Below are 19,687 nucleotides of genomic sequence, written 5' to 3'. Positions count from 1 at the left end.
TCTGACTTTGGATGCTTACGACCTCTGTGACCTTGGATAAGACTTTTCAAATTCATGGGCCTCAATTTCCTTGTCTGTAAAGTGAAGAACTTGGACTAGATGGCCTGGGAGCACTTCTGAGTCATCCATATGCCTTTAGTCTCTTTTATTTCTTAATCCTGAACCCTATACTTATCCTTGAGGGATAAAAAAAAAAAAACACCCCAAAGGTCACCAGAATCAGTGAAGAGGCTGCTGCTATTTTTGATGAGACAAGTGAAGCCAGGAACTTCCAAACCTAAATATTGGATTTCATTAATGTGAGAGCCAAAAGTCCTTTGACTTCTGACAGTGTAAGATATTGTCAGGGATAAAACTGATGCTGAGCTTGCTGCCCCAAAGCAGTCATCATTCCCAGACTTTTGGTATTTCTTTCCTTGTTGGAATTTGAGGAACCGTGAATTTGCCCCGATCCGAGGGAAAAGGCGGATTTTTGGGCCCGGGACCCCAAGAAGCGCCCCCCCCCCCCCCCCCCCCCCCCCCCCCCCCCCCCCCTCCCCTTTTTTCCCCCCCCTCCCCCCTTTTCCCCCCCTTTTCTTTTCCCCCTTTTCCCCCCCCCCCCCTTTTTTCCCCCCCCTCCCCTTTCCTTTTCCCCTTTCCCAGGGTTTGCCTTTAAAAGACTATTTTTTGATACCATGGTTCAAAAAGAACCCGGGCAAAGACCCCATAAAAAACTCGCCCTCCTGTTTAAGGTTCTTATTCAATTTTTTTCCTGCTGGGCCCCCTCCCCAAATAAAAGGATTTTAAAATTTCTCCTTTGTTGATTCCTTTTCTTTTAATAAAGCCCTTGGACGGGACTTTATCCCCAACACTAAGCCCTGGTTTTTTAGAGTAGATTCTTGAAAAATGTGCATAGAATTGGTGTTGAATTCTTATTCTTTCTGTTATGAATAATGGATTCTCATTCAATGTCCAGACCTTTCCTTTGGGGCCCTTTGGGAACTACCACAAGAAATTCATAAAACTGACTTTAACCTTTTCCCTTGCCTTCCAGGGCTATGTCAGAAACACATTCCCTTGGATTACCCATCCCATACTCTCGTGCAACCCATCTCTGTGACACAGACCTCCGACCCTGGCAACTGCCCCCATTGCCAGCAGGAGAGAGATCAGCGTCTATCCCTGGCAGAGAGTGATGATGACTTTGGGCGGGAGGAAGGTTCTGCCAATGATGATGAAGGCGAAGGTGGAGGAAGCAGTGAAGGAACTCTGGACCTAGAGAAGGAGGAAGAGGAGGGAGAAAAAGGCAGTGGCGCAGCCAGCCTGTGTGGGGATATATGGCGGGAGGTGAGGGCCAAGCTGAGGGGCATCGTGGACAGCAAATATTTTAACCGAGGCATCATGATTGCCATCTTGGTGAACACTGTCAGCATGGGCATTGAACACCACGAACAGGTGAGTGTTGCCCCGGGTCTTGGGGTGGGGGTCAGAAAGGGGCAGAGTGATGCTGAGGTTCTCAGTTAGTGGTTATTATTTTTTAAAGTATTATTCTTAATAATAACTCCTGTTTCCATGGCATTTGAGGGTTTCCAAAGCATCTTCTCTGAGATTTGGAGAAATCATGTGACTTGACTGAGGTCACACAGCTCAGAAATGGCAAAACTGACAAATGTTTACTGAGTGCCAGCAGCCATTGACATACTCAGTACCTTTTCTATCCAGAGTAAGACAGGACACGAGGAAAGAGACACAGTTTGCAGAGACCTCAAAGTCCAACTCTTGTCCCCAAAAGAATCCCAATTAAATCTTCCCTGACCAATGGTCATCCAACCTCTGCTTGAAGAATCCACTAGCTCCCCAGGGAAGCTGGATCTGCTCATGGACAGCTCTAGTTGTTGGGAAAATTCTCCCAACATCAAACCTAAGCTTGTCATTTCTCAACTTCTACCCACTATTCCTGGTTTACCTCCTGGGGCCAAGCAGGATGAGGCTAAGTTCTCTTCCATATGATACTTAGTATTTCAGACATTTGAAGGTAGCTCTCAAATTCCCTGGAAGATAGAATTAAAAGTAATAGCACCTGGGGTGGAATCCCAACTTTGTGCTCTGTCCTTTCTTGACGAGGACCATGACAGCAGGGAGGTGATGTCATGACATGGAAGTAAGTTGGATTTAACTGAGGAAGGGCTGTGCAAGGTCACCTGACTGAATTTTCAAGATGACTGGAGATAGCCCTGGATGCAATGGGAGACCTTGCATTTTTAAGCTAAGGTCTTTTAAAGGTCTCAGTTTGACTGAGGTAACCACTTACTCATTCATCTGTTAAGGCTAGGTAAGAAAAGAGGCAAAGAATAGCCTTTTTTGACTATGAAAAACATTAATCTGGGAGGGGAAGATTTTCAGGGTTTTTAACCACAACAGAAACAGTTGCTATTTCCATTCACTCTGAGGCAGTCAAGACCCAAATAAAGAATGGGTCTGAACTGGGACCTTTTGTGGCCAATGAGAGCCAAAGTGATTTGAGTTTAAGGCATTGTTGTTAAGAAAGAAATCTAGCCCGTAAATCCAAGAATCAAGAAAGGAAGGAAGGAAGATAAGAAGGAAGGAAGGGAAGAAGGAAGGAAGGAAGGAAGGAAGGAAGGAAGGAAGGAAAGGAGGGAGAGAGGGAGGGAGGGAAAGAAGGAAGAAAGAAAGAAAGGATAAAGCCATGGCTCTGGCCAAGGAGCAAAGCAAGAATGCCTACCAACGTGCAACAATTGTCTGGCGGTGGTGGGCACCATCTCTCAGGACTGGGGGCCAGGAGATGATGTCTGGGAATGTCATGGCTCCTTCTGACTGATATCAGGGAGATAGATTTGGGTTCAGAATAAGGAAAGGTTTCATAACAATGAGAAGAAACAATGTTCTGGTAAGTGACGAACTCCCTGTCACTGGAGGTATTTGAGAAGAAGCTCAATGAACCGTTGTTGCCAGAGGGATTTTTGTTGCAAGTGAGAGTTGGTTCCCTCCCACCCAATCACTCTATGCTTACCTTTTCCAATAAAATAATATCTTATATGGAGAGCCCTTTGGTAACCTTAAGATGCTCTATAAATCTTATCTGTCATCATTCGAATCCTTTTCAGTCTCTGCTCATCTTTTGCTCCTAGCTTCCCATTTGACCTTGGGTCTTTAGAGGTCATCTGTGGAAACTGAGGCCTGAGGAAGGTGAAGTCACTTACTAAGGTCCCAGGCATGGCATTAAGTGGATTTAAACTTGAGTATTCTCACTCCAAACCCAATATTCTTTCCACTATACCATGCTACCATTTCCATTCCCCTTCCCTACTTTGCCCATCTCTAAAATGGGATGGTTGAACTAGATAGTGGGTGAGGTCCCTTCTAGTCCCACATCTCACGATCTTTTTCTCCAGGATTATTTTCTTCATACCCACCTCCTCTCCCCCCAATTTGCTTCCTGGTCTTCTCTCCCTCTCATTTTTCTCTCTCTTCCTGGTAACCTTTCTTATGTCTCAGAAGTTTTATTTTCTCCCACACAGTCCTCTCTGAGATTCTGTCTCTTCTCCCAGCCTCCCTCTGCATCCTGCTCCCCATCCTGCTCCCTACTCTCATTTCCCTCTTCATTAGATAACCCAGTCCTCAGACTATTCAATTTACTTAAATACTCCCCATGGGAATGGCTCAGGCACTGTACCTACTTCTTTGTTCAGAGTCACTAGTTTGCCAGCCATTCTGACTTAATTTAAAAAAAGACACCCCTGGGCTCTCGACAAGGAGAGGCCTGGTGGTAGTAGCCTCCAGGATCTTCCCATGTCCATACCCTTGTCATGTCACCTTCCCCACCTCTCAGAATTTATCATGGACCAGTATCTTTTCACTGACAGCTTAGCATCCATCACTGGATGACCGGTGACTGATTGCCCCATCAGGTGGGAGAAAATGGAGATCTTCTGTACCTCTCCAGGCTCAGGCCCCCTGACTGACCCCTCCCCAGGGGTGCTGTCATCCAAGACATAAGATTTTGAGACTGAAGAGACAGGCTTCTGAGAAAGAGATTAGTTGAACAAACTACCCGTAGCCAAGCTAACAGTGACCACGCTGCCCACTGAGATGGGCCTGGTATCTTGGAGCACTAGTCTCCTGTAGTAGGCAGAGTGTGGGGGTTAGAGTTTGGAAGACGGGTGCAAATTCTCTCACTAGTTGCATGACCCTAGACAAGTTATCTTCTGTAAGATGGATGTTGGTCCTCAAACACTGATCCAAGATGGGAATGGGCAGGAACATGCACAGGGGAAGCAGTGGGGGTCTCCGGATCTCTGCAGATGCCCTGGAGCTCTTTCGCCGATGAAGCAGGACTGTTGAGACACTCTCACCTGGCTGGAATGGTCATCCTTCAGCAGGGATCAGTGACCACCAGGGGAATGGCTCTCTCATACAAAAGCTGGATTCTCAATAGCTGGAGACTGGAGGGGAAATGATGGGAAACTTGGGGGAAAGTGAGCGGGCCATCTTTGGAGTTCCTGCCAGGGGAAGAGGGCCTGGAAAAGACTGTGTGCCCCCCGAATTTGGGAGAAGGGAGCAGATTTCAGAGTTCAGAAAAAGGAGAGAACTCCCTGGCTTGAGATCAGATGGAGCCGGTCCAAGGGGGAGGGAGGCTCACACAAATGAAATTCTGAAGCCGCAGCAGACACAAAAGCTTTGGACCATGAAGGAAAGATGGCACTGTCTGAAGGTATTGATGAGGCCACATGGAGAACTCATCAACCAGCTAGCATTTTGAAAGGACACAGGGAAGATGAGCGTAGAGGCAGATGACTGAGGGCAAAGAGGGAGAATCCAGGTCGGTACACATGGAGGCTGGCTATGATTACTGGGTAGGGACCTTGTCCGGAGACCAAATACGTCATTTTTGAACCCCAGCAAAGTGAACCTGGGGAGGTTTGTTTGGAACATGGATGGGGAGGAGGGGATTTTTTTAACTAAGGCAATTGGGGTAAGTGACTTGCCCAGGGTCACACAGTTAGGAGGCCAGATTTGAACTCAGGTACTCCTGACTTGGGGGCTGGGGCTCTATCCACTGCACTACCTGGATGCCCTGGGGAGAGGATTTTTTTTGGTCTTTATATCCCTAGCACGTGGTGGTTGGTAACTGGTGATGGCCTCAGTGCCCACTGGGATTTCCTCCCTTGTGTGTGGATTTCCCTCATGTTGCTTTTTACCTCATACCCTCTGAACCCCTCCGATTTGGACCAATTTGGAATCACCTCCCCTGACACGCCCTTCTCTTCAAGTTTTTCTCCTATTGGTCCTTCACAAGGATAAAAGAAAGGACTTTTGAAAACCCTAAGGAATCCAGAATATCAATGAAGGGACAGGCAGGACCTCTGAGTCTCATAAACGAGGCCATGGCAATGTCTAATGGGAAAGAAGCAGGACTACTTACCCCTTAGCTAACAATTCTGTTCTCCAGTGAGAGGGAGGATATTTAGGCTGGGAAAAATAGAGCAAACATGGCCATGGGGAAGCTGGAGCCCAAGACAGAGAAGGAGGTGGCGAGAAAAGACCTTGGGGAGCCCAGAGGTTTGTGCTTAGACAAAAGATATCCCAGACATCAAGGTAGGAATGGTTAGAAACGGGAGGCAATCCTGAGGCTCCTGACCTAAGTCTGGGTTCTTTGCATGACCTCCTATTGTCCTTTAAATGAGCCACTTGTGGACCTTGGGCACTCATTTTCTCCCATTGGGTCTGTTTGTTAACTTCCTTTACTGTTTTGACATTTTGATCCAATGAGCCAATTAACAAGCATTTATTAAACTCCTACTGTATGCTGGTCACTGGACTAGAAGCCCTGGGGCCAATTTTATGATTTTTTTTTCTCTGACAAGACTATACTTTTTTTTAGAGCCGTGAATATGTAGCTTCAGCCACAGATGAAGAGCAATAATAACAACAACACAGATATTTGATGCTTTTGAGGTTTATAAATTGCTTTTCTTCTGACAAACTTGTGCTCACTTTGCAGTTGAGGTTCAGCGAGATTAAGTAAGTTACACAATTAATAAATTTCAGAGGTAAAATCTGAATTCAGGACTTCTGACTCTAACTTTGAGGCCCTGGCCCATTAGACGATAGTTTTAGGATCATTTTTTCCTATTATCCTCCCCCGGCAGCCCAGACATCCAGATTGTCAGGGAAAAAATAAGGGTGACATCGGGCGAATGTTTTTTTTTTTTTTTTTTAAGGTATTTTTATAAAGCAACAGCAATTGTTTCAAGTCAGCCAAGCATCGTTCTGGGCCGATTGATATTTTTAATCTCAGTTCCCAGACAGAGAGCAGCAACCGTTCCACCCCCGTGTTTATTTCAGGATGCTCTGTCTAAGGCGCGTGCCCGCCGAGAAGTGCTATCGGTGAGCCGTGAGGGGGGTGGATGACAACAGCAGAAGGGAGCGGCCCACCCCTCTGCGTTGTCACTCTGCCACACTTTCGATGTGCTGACTGACAGGTAGAGACAGCCGTCCCAGTGCCTGCCTTCTCCAGGGATGGGAAGCTGCTGGCTCAGGAGAACGAACACAAGTTTCTCTCTCCTGCAGCTCCACCAATCATGCCCCAGAGTATTGGGGTGATGCTAAACCACCCCCACTGTCTCCTGTCAGGGACTAAGCATGGGGGAGCATCATCAGAAGGAAGCTCAGGATCCCAGAGTCGTGGGACCCTGGAGTCATGGCTGGGGACTCCTTACTGGAAAGCCCCAAAGAGGGCAAATGTATCACCTCTCAAACAGCCCTTTTGCATTTGGACAGCTCTGACCCCTTCTGTCTGCCGTTCCTAAATCTATCCTAAAAGTCCAAGCAAAAGAAGGCACCAAATACCTGCATCCAGGAGCTGGAAGGGAGAGGGGAGAGGGCTGGGATAGGCTGAAAGGGCAGAGACTGTCCCGCTTTCTTCTTTGTGCATCCAGCACTGGTGCTTGGCGCACAGTAGGCACTTAATACATAGAGCTTAGATTTAAAGCAGAAAAGGACTTCAGAAGCTGTCTGTTCTCCTATTATTGCCTAGATGAGGCAACTGAGAAGCAGAGAGCTTATGGTCTTGCAAGGAATAGGTAACGGAACTTGGATTCAAAGCCGGATCCTCCGCCTCCAGATCTATTACTCTTCCCATCATTTGACCTGCCAGGATGGTGTAGATCAGTAGTCCTCTGTTCTCAGGATCCACTGACTCTCTAAAACTACCAAGGATCCCCAAGAGCGTTTGTCTATGTGGCTTATATCTAGCAATGTTTGCCACAGTAGGAGTTAAAATGTCAGTGTTATTTTGAAACTGGTTTTGACCTCACGGACCCCCCAGAAAGAGGATCCTGGGGGGTTCTGGGCCCACGTTTTGAGAACTGTGCAGGAAGTGCGGCTATTTAGACTGGAGAAGAAAAAACTCCAGGGGATATGGGAGCCGCCTCCTTTGGGTCATTGAAGGCACCCGGCTTGCCATGGTCCACGGGATCAGAGGGAGTCAGGCGTGATGGAAGAACAGCACATAAAGGACTGAGCTAATTCTTTCTGGCCCCAACCAGGAGCCATTGTAAAGGGCCAGGTTTGATCGGTCAGGAAAAACTTCCCAAGAAAGAGCCGACCCAAAGTAAAGTAGGCAGTCTTGTGTTGGGAGGTGATGGCTGCTCACAGAGACATTTAGACTTGGGAGAAGGGGGCACGGCAGCCGTTTTAAAGCATTTGAGGGGTGAGCATCTGGAAGAAAGATTAACCAGCCCCAGAGAGAGCAGAACAAGGAGAGGAAGCATTTTAAGACACAATGGAGCTTAATAAGTAAAAGTTTCTCACATTTGGATGGCTCTGATGTAGAACAGGCTGCCTTGAGAAGCAGAACCCGCCTTGTTGGAAGTTTTTGGACAAAGGCTGGGTGACCTCGCTGCTAGGGATGCTGTTCATGGGTCAGATATGTCTAGCTCTGAGAGTCTGGGATTTCATTTAAGCTGGGGCTGCCTCATTTTCAGGCTGTGGCCAACAATACCCTTAGGGGACACAGGATACCTAGCGTCTCAGTCCATACAAACGTAAGCTCCATAAGAGCCGGACTGTGTCTAATGGTCATGGGGTCCCTCCCACAAGGCAGAGCCCTCCATGGGGTGGGGCGTTTTCTTACTATTTCCTGAGTAGGATTGAGCTATTTTGTATCAAGGGCCTTGGCAATAGGGGAACAAGACTAAGGCTCAGTGTTTCTCAGGATCTCTTTTTTTTATGTTACTGACCTGAGTTCAAGTCTGGCCCCTGATCCATGATGATTGTGTGATCCTGGGGAAGTCACCTTCCTCTTCAATGCCTCAACATCTTTGTAAGACTATAAACTGAGCAATCACCGATCTTCATGGAGAGAGGGGACTTCCTCATGGGCTTTCCCTGTATCAGCAAAATCACCCAGCTGGCCACCCCACCCTTTCTCTACAGATTTTTCTTTAATTTCTATCCAATTTCTGTAAGATGTGAGGCAGTAAATTTGCTCCACCCCTTAATTGTGTGTGTGTGTGTGTGTGTGTGTGTGTGTGTGTGTTCACCATTTTTATTCATGCTGTAGACTGCCTACTTTCAATAACTCTTAACTGACCTTCCGTGGTACTTCCCAAAGGTCCGCAGAGCACCTCATAGGCTAGTTCTCTAACCACTTTGCAACACTGCCTCGCTTACGTATTGCTGGTATTTTGTTTTTTATCCTATCCTTGTGCACCTTATCTGCCCCTCCTGTGAACTCCTTCAGCATATGGACTTTTTTCCTTTTGTTTTGTCTTTGTAACCCAGCACGTAGTAGTGCCACAGAGCTAGAGATCTATGGAGAAATCGAGGATCCGAGTAGTTTAGGGAATTGTCCAAAATGACCCGGATGAAAAAAGTTTAAAAATAAAAAAGAGACAAACCGGCAGAACTCAAACAGAGCCTCTGACTCCCGAGTCAGTTCTCTGTGCCCCAGTGCAGTAGGTGCTCCCCAATTGTCTGTTAGATTGAGCTGAATTACGGTCCTTTTGAGCAGAAGTCGCTGGGAAGGCTTCTGGTAGGAGGGGGCAGCTAAACCAAGCCTTGATGGGAGCTGGGGAAGCCCTCAGTTTCTCCATCTGTAAGATGAGGGCGTTGCTCTGATGGCCTCTGAGGGTGGTGCTCACGCTAGGCTACGATTGCACTCACTTTCTCCTCCCTTCTTCCTGCCTCCTTCTCCCCCTTTCTCTTCCCTTTGTGACTGTCTCCAGCTCCCCCGGGGATCACCCCCACCTTCTGATTCTCTGTCAGTCTGTCCGTCTCCTTCCCTCTCCATCACTCCCTCCGCCGGCCTTGCCTTCCCTGCCTCCCTCCAGAGGAGGTGGTTAGAGAGGTGATGGATGGCCCATTAGGAAAAGATTAACAGGTGTGTGCTTGACTAGAGAAACAGCTGTCAGCAGGAGCGTGGGAGCAGGAGCCAGCGACCTTTCGGGAAAGGAGGGGAGCCCGGTGTTTGTCGAGCCCTGCGAAGGGGAGCGGGGCCGGGGGAGCTGGGCCTCCTCCACCAGGGACGGGGGATGATCGGCCATTACGGCCTGTCGCCTTCTACATTTTTCATTACCACTGACATCATCGTTCGCTTCAGGTTGAAATTGGCATCTCTGCTTAGCATCTGGGCTCCGGTGCCCAGCCGGCATCTGACATCATTACTGCCTGGCAGTTCTGCGCTCTCCCCCCTTTCTTCTCTTTCTCTCTCTCTCTCTCTCTCTCTCTCTCTCTCTCTCCCTCCCTCCCTCCCTTCTTTTTTTCTTTTTCTCTTCTTCTCTCTCCCCTACAATGGGTCTTCTCTCCTCACCCCTCCTCCTCCCAATAAACCTCCCTCCCTCCCTTCTGGGCTCTGTTCTCCCTTCCTCGGGCCCATTTTGGTATTCAAATGTAATTATGAATGGAAATAGAGCCTTCTCCTTTTATTTGGATTTTTGAAAAGCTAGTATATAGATGAGAATCCCGACATAAGGCTGGGAAGAGCATTTCCCCCCTTTTTTCCTGCTTAGAGGAAATGAAACTGAGTTCCTCTCTCTCTCCATCTTGCTTTGAGGGCAAGGATGCTAGGGAAAAGGGATGCCCCAGCAGCGTATTACGGAGCTGTAGCTTCCAGTGTGGGGACATTTGGCCGGAGGTTCCTGATACAAGAGGAACAGAGACCGGAGGTGGAGCTCCTTCTGGAGCTGTGAAAGGGATCTCAGTGAAGCTCAGAGGTTTAGAGGCAGCAAAAGACTCCAGTGACCATTGAAGCCAACCCATTTCCCAAATGAGGAAAGTATGGCCCATACAGAGGAAGTGACTACTCAAGGTCACATGGGTAATAAATGTTAGAATTGGGGTTCAAACCAAAGTTTTCCTGACTCCAAGTCTAGATTTGGATTTATTACAACTATCTGGAGATGTCTATTCCAATCTCTTCATTTTACAAATGAGGAAACTGAGGCCAGAGGCTTATCCAAGATCCATTTATCCCCTGTGGGACCTTCCTTTCTTTGGGCCTCAGTTTCCCCATCTGTGAAATAAGGGGACTGGGTTTTTCCAGATCTAGCTCTAGGATACCATGCCCCTTCATGATGAGAAAAACCCTAAAGTCCCTGGCAAATGCAGTCAGTCATGGATGCTCCCAGGGCACACCTGCCATCCAGGTACAGGTACATGGATAGGCTGCCCCCTGCCTCCCACCCCCACCCTGACTCAGAGCACATACAGTCTCCCTGCAGCCTTAGCTTGACAGCTTCCTTAGAAAGAATGCTCTTTCCCTAGAGTCTGGCTCAGGGGAGGCAGGATGGAGAAGCCCCCTAAAGATGACCTTGCTGGGGATATGGCCCCCTAAGGCTCAGGCTTAAACCAATAAGGGTGAGACCCTGTAACGATAACAACACTCGGACTTTTATTGGCTGCTGATCCTAGAACCAAGACCCAGGACTCCAAATTCTGCTGCGGACACTTATGCATGACCATGGGCAAGTTCTTAACCTCAGTTTCCTCATCTGTAAAATAGAATAAGATGTAAGAACCAACTAAGGTAACATGTAAAGCACTCTGAGAAAACCTCAAGGCATTCTAGGGATGCTGTTGTATAATAACAACACTTGTATTTAAGTTGCATGTTATTTTTTCCCCAAAGAATTTTTACATCCATCCAGATAAGGAGTCTAAGGACTGTTTTAATGCGTATAAAGTGTCTTATGGCTTAGTGTTGTGGCTGGTATGTAGTAAGTGCTTAATAAATGCTTGTTGACTTGACTTGTTCATGTATGAGAGGCACTGTGATCTCTTGGATGGATTTGTTATTGCTGAGTTGTTTCAGTAATATCCTACTCTCTGCGACTCCATTTGGGGTGGGAATGATTTACCATTTTCTTGTTAGCTCTGTGATCCTGGACAAGTCACTTAACTCTGTTTACCTCAGTTTCCTCATCTGTAAAATGAGCTGAAGAAGGAAATGGCTTCAGAATCAGGTGGAACTGGGTTCAAGTCCAGGGTTGGGGACCCTAAGTTGGCTGACTAGCCACTTGTGGGCCTAGGCAACTCCCTGAGATTCTAAGTTACAAGTAGGGTCCATCCACACGGAGGGAAGGAGTTTCCTCATCTCCAGGTCTCTTGGTGGATGGAAATGCAGCTCAGGAGGAGGAGCTGAGTCCCGCTAAGCCCAGCATGTCCACTCAGTGCAGCCTGAGACTGTTGGGGAGGTTAGTGCCAATGGAGACCCCTCTGCCTGCCTGTCACCTCCCCAAGATTCTCCCGGGAAGGATGCAGAGGAGAGGAGCTTTATGATGAGTCTCCCAGCCTCCCTCCCTCCTCCTTTCTTTGACATCCCTCATGTTTGTTTTTGTTAGAGTCTATCCCGCCTCTTCCGCCTTCAGAGTCGGGCATTAGTGGGTTACTCCTTACTTGCCGATGTCTAATTTGTATAATCAGCTGGCTCCCTGAGTAATTAGGGAGACCACGGGGGAGACGGGGAGCCTTCGGAGCCAAGAGGTGCTGGCCAAGGCAGGGGACAGGGGAGGGCAGAAGGGGGGCACACAGAGCTGAGCACGGGCTGGGATGCTAGATTGTCTTTCTCCCAGAGTTGTGAGGTGGGGGACAGAGCCGAGAGTATGGACAGCCCCGGTAGCTTTACTCCCTGGGAAACAACTCCCATTTCAAGGAGTATAGAATGACGTGAGCTGTGATCTCCAATGAGGTCTCCAAAGTCCCTCCCAGATCTAAATCTATTACTCATTTGTTCTAGGACCTTGGAAAAGTCATCTCTCCTCCTCTGGTGCTCATTTTCTCCATGTTTAAAACTAAGGGGCCAGTCTCTAAAGCTCAAAATCTCTTCTCCTTGTTACTGATGCTTTGGATTAGTCATTGAGTCTATCAGCAAGCATTTATTAAGTACCTGCTGTGTGCCAAGCACTATGCTACTGGCTGGGAATACATAGAGAGCCAACAATGGGATTCTTGCCCTCAAGAAGCTGCTATTCTTTTTTTTTTATAATGTTGATTACATCTAATTAAAATTTTTTACTTTTTTGTTTTGCTGAGGCAATTGGGGTTAAGTGTCTTGCCCAGGGTCCCACAGCCAGGAAGTGTGAAGTTTCTGAGGCACATGTAGTTGAGCTGTGGTATTGGCAAGATGGCCGGTGGAGCTGGTTATAGATTAGGTATAAGTATAAGAAGATTGGAAAGATGGAAAGGGACCAGGTTAGTAAGTGCTTTTGATCTTGGAGGACTAGGAGGGAGGGAGACACTGGAGTTTATTGAGGAGAGAAGTGACATGGTCAAACGCAGGGAGGTCCCTTTGGCAGCTGAATGGGGTGAGGAGACATTTGAGACAGGGAGACCCATCCAGAGGCTATCAAGACAGTACAGGGGTGATGTGATGAGGATCTTTCTGAGGACAGTGGCTGTGTGATCGATCAAGAGAAGGGTATTTGTGAGAGAGAAATGACAAGATTTGACCATCTGGGCTGAGTCCAAGATGGAAGACACTAAGATGATGAGCCAGGAACCAGGAGGGCTTTTCAGAGAGCATCAGATCTCCACCTGAAACAAGACAAACGAGAAATCAAGAAGAAATGAGAAGTCTGTAAAACAAGCTCACCCATCAGCCACACCTGACAGGATGATTGGAGAAATACTCCCAAAGCCTTCATGCTTCATAAGGTCCCAGGTCTAGAGCAAGAAGAGACTTCAGGGGACACTTGATCTAACTCCTTTGTTTTTAAGATGAGGAGACTTTTACACAGGGTCAGAAGCAGGTTTTGAACCCAGGTCTTCTGACAGTAAAGCGAATGTTTTCTCTAGTGCACCATGTTGCCTCTCATAAGGGCAGTATTCTATATCCATAAGGTCCCACCTCTAAAAAAAAAGATGCTTTTTTCCATCTTTCCTTCAGGGCCAATCTTGGTGACCTTATAGTTTTATTGAGAAAACACAATGTCCTTCACACTAAAAAAAAAAATCAGGGTCATGTGTCATAGAGCACAGGAGGCTGGGTCCTGCTCCCAATTTTTCCAGTTACTAGCTGGGTAACTTTGGGCAGATCTCTTAATTTCTCTGAGCTGCCGTTATCTCTGAATCTGTAAAATTAGGTCATAGGGTAGCATGACCTCCAAAGGTCCTTCTGACCCATGTGCTAGGAAGTGGTAAGGTGTTCAGGTTGTGGTGAGAACCACTCCCCTATAAATAGTGGTTCAAACCACCGAAACCAGATCGCTGTGAGGTCCTTTCTTTGTGGTCCAGACCCAGTGGAGAAAACTACCGGCAAAAACTGGTGGGTTGAACCAGAGGGTCTGGGCACCTTCTTCTCAGATCTAGGTCTGTGAAGGTTGATGGGCAATTTTTCTGTAACTTAATGTATTGGAAAGTTGCCTGGACCTGGAGGGGCTGCACGTCTTGCACTGGGTCACACCTCAACCCAGAGATAATCTGCTATCTGCCATGTTATGTTGCCTCTCGGCAGAAACTCACTTATTCAAGAAGGGTCCAAGACAGGTGTAGCCTCTACTTCAGGGCTATAAGCCAGTCATTTCTTGGGTCTGATGCTGAAAAGTCACAAGCATGTGTAGCAGAACTCCCAGAAACTCCCCCAGGTCCCCCAGGCTCTTCTGGGTGGTCTGGCAGAAATTGGAGGCCATGGGGTTTTGTGGGGTTTATTGGCCAATTTTAGGGGAACCAATAAAGAGAAGCCCTGGTATTGGCTGGAATCCTTTGGATCTGGGGGCTGTGCTCATGGAAGATACTAAGCGGCCACTCTTGATGTCTTCATCTCCTCCCCCCTTCCCTGAGCAGAGGGGACCTAGTTAAATGTACATGCCTCAGTGGGGATGACACATGGTGATAGGGGGCATTGGCAGCCATCACCCAAATAGGGGAAAGAGCCACGGATGTTGGTGGGCTCCATTCTCTCCTGCCAGATCCCGGCTCGCCAAGCTTCACATTAGCTCAGGGAGCACCATGGCCGTGTTCAGCTTCCTGCCAACTGGGGCTTACTCATTGGGGTATGTGGGTGTCTTGTAATCTGAGAGGATGGCAGTGAGCCTCGGGGAAGCTTTTTTGCCCAGTCAGTGAGAACAGCAGCAGGATGACAGTTAGCCCAAATAACCAATAAGGACTCATTCAGGTTCACCAGTAAGAGAGATGGTCATCTTCCCCACCTCTACTTTGTCCTTCCATTCCTATATCCAAGTCTGGCGCTCGCTCTCTCTCTCTCTCTCTCTCTCTCTCTCTCTCTCTCTTTCTGACTCTGTCTCTCTGTCTCTGTCTGTTTCTGTCTGTCTCTCTGTCTCTGTCTCTCTGTCTCTTTCTGTCTCTCTGTCTGTCTCTCTGTCTGTCTCTGTCTCTGTCTCTCTCTCTCTTTTTCTCTCTCTTTCTCTCTCTGTCTCTTTCTGACTCTGTCTCTCTGTCTCTGTCTGTCTCTCTGTCTCTGTCTCTCTGTCTCTGTCTCTGTCTCTCTCTCTCTCTCTCTCTGTCTCTCTCTCTCTCTCTCTCTCTCTCTCTCTCTCTCACACACACACACACACACACAAACACACATTCAAGTACTGGAAAGAACACTAGACTAGAAGTCAAGAGATATGTTCTGGTTTCCATTTTTCTATTATCTGTTCTCAGCTCCCTCTTAGCTATGATATTCTTTCTGTTTAGGTCCTTCCCAGTTCTGACATTTGGTGTTCTAAACTTTCTCCCAACTCTAACATCCCATGTTCTAAGATTGCTCCCACTTCTGGCATTACATTATTCTAAGGCCCCTCCTGTCTCTGACATTCCATATGCTAGGGTCCCTCTCAGCGCTGACATTTTTTGTTCTAAGACCTTTCCCACCTCTGATGTTCTTAGCTCTATGGCCCCTCCCCAGACCCGACGTTCCCTGTTCTAAGCCCCTCTTGGCTCTCACATTCTATTTTCTAGGCTCCCCCTTCCTGGGTCCCAGCCCTGACATGTAGTGACTGTTTAGGGTCATTGCCTGTGTTTTTCCTCCTCTCTTTCTGCAGCCCGAGGAGCTGACCAACATCCTGGAGATCAGTAACGTGGTGTTCACCAGCATGTTTGCCCTGGAGATGATCCTGAAGCTGGCGGCCTTCGGCCTCTTCGACTACCTACGGAACCCTTACAACATCTTTGACAGTATCATCGTCATCATCAGGTGCCAAGGACTGGGCCGCTCCCTCCCTTCCCCTTCCCTCATTTAGGAACCTGCCCCCTCCCTGAGCACAGAGGCTGTGTCTACCCACCTAAGGATGCCTGGGTATTTCTCCTGGTCTCTTTCCTCCCCATGACCCGTTCCCACCCCCCTTCCCCAGGAGCTGAGAACGCAGGCAGCCCGGCAGCCCAGCCCTCCTCCTCCTCCTGCCACCTGCCTTGCAGCATGTCCTCGGGAGGCTGAGAAAGGCAAATGGAAAGAGATACTGTCCTCACCAGTCCATTTTGCTCAGCTTTGGTCAGAGGGCAGAGGGGTGGGTGGAAGCAGGTGGTACGGAGGTTGAAGCTCTGGGCTAAAATGCAGCTTGGAGACGTAGGGGAGTTTTAATTAACTCTGCTAGGTCTGCCCCCATGACCAGAACGCTCCTTTCTCAGGCAGAATACAGCAATAACCCATCTCCTCATTTCTCATTCTCTGTTCCACCCCCTCACCCCCATTCTCTCTGGTCTCTTCTCTCTCCTCCCTCCCCCCTTCCTGGCTCTCTCTCCCCTTTCTCTCTCCCTCCCTTCATCTTTAACTCTCCCATCTCTTCCCTGCTCGTTCCCTGCCTCCCACTTCCTCTCTGGCCCTATGCATCATCTCATAATTTACCCTGAGGGTCTCTCCCTTTTTTTTTTTGTCTCTCCTCTCCCCCCCCCCATCCTGTCCACTCCCCCTGTCTCTTCATTTCTCTGCCTCTGGACCCTTCTTCCTCTACCTCTCCTTTTTTCCTTAATTCTATTTATTATTTCCTTTGCATCCTACCCCTTTTTCTTGGTGTCATCTCACTTCTTCTTGGATTTTTTCTTTCTATTTTCTTCTCTGTTCCCTCTGCTTCTTTCTTCCATTTTCCCTTCCCCTCTGCATCTCCTCCTCTCTGTTCTATGCTCCCCTTATCTCTGGTGTAAACGTCCTTCTCTGCTCTGTCTGCTCCCTGCCTCTCGATTTTCTGTTTCTTCCTCTGCTTATTTCTCTCCTCCCTTCCCTCTTCTCCCCCACTTCTTCCCTCCCTGCTTCTCCCCTCATGTTCTTTCCTCTGTTTCTCTCCTTCCTTCCCTCCTCTCCCCCATTTCTCCCCTCCCTGCATCTGGCCCTCCCTGTTTTCTTCCTTCCTTCCCCTTCCCTCTATTTCTCCCTTGCTCAATGCCCTCCCCTGCTTGGCCCCTGCAGTATCTGGGAGATCATCGGCCAGTCGGACGGGGGCCTCTCGGTACTGCGGACGTTCCGCCTGCTTCGAGTCCTGAAGCTGGTCCGCTTCATGCCAGCCCTGCGCCGCCAGCTGGTGGTTTTGATGAAGACCATGGACAACGTGGCCACCTTCTGCATGCTGCTCATGCTCTTCATCTTCATCTTCAGGTGGGCGAACCATTGCAGGGTGCCAGCCACACCTCCCAGAGGCTGCCCAGGAACCGGGCTCCATCTGCTCCAGCACAGGGAATCCCACAGCTGCTCCCCAGCCAACTATCCCAGCCCAGTGGGAGAGCCCAGGCGCAAGCCAGATCCTGGTGCCCAGGACTCTCTCGCTGTGAGCCGACGTGCCCAGGCTCAAGCCATATGAACTGACCTGGTAGCTCAATGAGCTTGGCGCTCCTCCTGGCTCTGCAGCCACTTTATTCTAGATGCAACCCTCTAAAGGAAAACTGCCCCTGCCCTCAAGGAGCTTCCGTTCTCCTAGTACAAATTTGAGCACTTAGAAGATAGGTAGAGCGTAATTTCAGGTGGGAGGAGCAGGACCCGCCCCGTTTGGGGAGCAGCGCTTGCATAGTCTTGCAGGGGGCTAGGTGTTTCAAGAACTAACAGTGAGGGTGCAACGGCCTTCTGGGCCTTTAAGGGCCCGGAGGGGGTGATGATGTGGGCAATGGCAAACGGCCTGGTGGCTTTTACTGGAGAAGGCACGGTGGGGAGTCATCTGAACGGGGAGCTGAGAGCTTTGCAGGGATTCGGAGGGACGAGAAGGGATGCCCAGGAGGCGGGAGGGGTGTGGGGGAGGAAGGAAGTGATGGTGCTGATGGGAAAAGCCCCAGTGGGGATGAGACTGGAGGGTGCATCCCTCTGTGTTCCATGCCCCTCTCTCCTGGGGGCTGGGATATTTCAACGGATGTTCCTCTTCTCTTCAGCATCCTAGGGATGCACATTTTTGGCTGCAAATTCAGCCTCAAGACTGACACGGGAGACACTGTACCCGACCGGAAGAACTTTGATTCGCTTCTTTGGGCCATTGTCACAGTGTTCCAGGTGAGGGAGAAAGAGGAAGTCCCTCCCCTCATCCCTCCTCCAGACCGGGACCACCACCCACAGCAAGCATAGTCCACCATCCCCCAATACACATCCCCTTTTTCTCTCCATCCCCCTTTCCCCAGAGATGTCCCTGCAGAGCAGGAAAGAGCAGCAGTGACCCAGCCCTAGTTGGGAAATCGAGGGAAAGGGGGGTGAGATGCAGTTAATGGCAATAATGAAAGTTGGAGTTTACAAAGGTCCTTCCCAAGACAACTAAGGGGACTTGTCAGCTTATTTCTGAGTAGTGCACAAATAAATAAAAGCCTCCACAATAGAGGAGAGTGCGCAAGTGTGAGTGTGCAAAGTTGGAGACGTGTGCAAGGATGATGGAGAGAGAATTGCAGGGATTGAGGAGTGTACAAATAAGAGTCCGCACAAGCAAGAGTGTACGAGACAGGAGAGTATCCGTTTGTGCACGCTTGAGTAACTTGCACAAGTGTGAGAGCTCAGAAATAAGAATGTGTCAGGCAGATGTGTTCAAGGTTGAAGCTGTGCAGAGGAGAGTGGCCCGTTGAGGAAGTGTGCAAATTGGGTGACAGTGCATGACTGAGAACCATGCACAAGCATAAGAGTCAACATGAGAATGTGCAAGACAAGTGTGTGAGTATGAGTGTTCAAAGCTGAGAAAGTGTACAAGTGAAGAAGTGCATTGATGGGGCAGTGCACAGGTGGGAGCAAACCCAGGGGACTGAGTGCAGAATTCTAGGAGAGAATCTACAATGTGAGTGTTCATGAGGAAGAGCAGGGGAGCTTCTTTCCCTCCTGGCCTTGGAGTCCCAGGCCCCCTGCCCTCCCTTCTCCCCCGCCCTGCTCATCCCTCCCCCATCCCACCTCACTGGGCTTTCCCACCCAATCCCCTTCCGCAGATCCTGACCCAAGAGGACTGGAATATGGTGCTCTACAATGGCATGGCCTCCACCTCTCCTTGGGCCTCCCTCTACTTTGTGGCTCTCATGACCTTCGGCAACTACGTGCTCTTCAACCTGCTGGTGGCCATCCTGGTGGAGGGCTTCCAGGCAGAGGTGAGGCGCCCACCCTTCTCTCTCCTGCCCCACCTTGCGAAGTGAGCACTCTTAGAATGGGAGTTATTTATTCTCCTGAGAAGGCTGGAGGGAGGAGGGAATGAGAAGGAGCCTCCAGGACCAAAGGGGAGAAGAGGAGGTGGTCATCCCAGCCCCTGGGTAGAGTATGGGGTTGTAGGAGGTGCTCACAGCTCCAAGCTGAGAGGTGTCTGCCATACCTTGTGGTCCAGCTTGGAGGCCCTTGCCTCCCTCCTCCCTTCCCTGCCCACCCCTGGTTTCTCTAGGCCTCAGTTTAACCATCTGTAGAGTGGGGGTGTATGCCTCAGTGGGTCAGGAGTAACCCACAGGGGATGATAGAAATGTGAGGTGTCCCTGTGTCCCTGCCCTCTAGGGGGATGCCAACCGCTCCTACTCAGATGAGGACCAGAGCTCGTCCAACATGGAGGAGTTTGACAAGTTCCGAGAGGGGCATGAAGGCCATTTTGGTAAGGGATGCCCTGCCTGCACATGTTGGGGACCCTCACCAGAGCAGACCAGACCTAGCCCTGGCGCATTCGTTCAGTCCTCAGGCTCGGAGGGGTAAAACACTGACCGGGGGGGAAGGTCCAGCAGCTTTAGGCCCTGACCACTTGGCAGCCAGGTCTCTCTCCCCTGGTTCTGCCCCATTTGGGCTAAGCGAGGTGGAGAAAACAGCCCATCTCTGAGGGCAGTTCCTGTC

The 19,687-nt window shown here is 49.2% G+C and overlaps 1 protein-coding gene across 1 annotated transcript in view; it reads left to right on the top strand.

Moving 5' to 3' along the window:
• The window catches only part of CACNA1I (calcium voltage-gated channel subunit alpha1 I), a 145,318-nt gene that overhangs the window by 69,360 nt on the left and 56,271 nt on the right, over positions 1-19,687 (top strand). Inside the window, exons 7-12 of the mRNA XM_031940123.1 lie at positions 956-1,434; positions 15,483-15,634; positions 16,841-17,026; positions 17,788-17,905; positions 18,814-18,969; positions 19,361-19,454. Of these exons, the coding sequence (XP_031795983.1) occupies positions 956-1,434; positions 15,483-15,634; positions 16,841-17,026; positions 17,788-17,905; positions 18,814-18,969; positions 19,361-19,454 (1,185 nt within the window). The remainder of the gene's footprint in view (positions 1-955; positions 1,435-15,482; positions 15,635-16,840; positions 17,027-17,787; positions 17,906-18,813; positions 18,970-19,360; positions 19,455-19,687) is intronic.

This window comes from Sarcophilus harrisii, chromosome 5 (assembly GCF_902635505.1).
Source record: "Sarcophilus harrisii chromosome 5, mSarHar1.11, whole genome shotgun sequence".
NCBI lineage: Eukaryota > Metazoa > Chordata > Mammalia > Dasyuromorphia > Dasyuridae > Sarcophilus > Sarcophilus harrisii.
The sequence above is the reverse complement of the archived record's forward strand: the minus strand, read 5'-3'. Positions and strand labels throughout refer to the sequence as shown.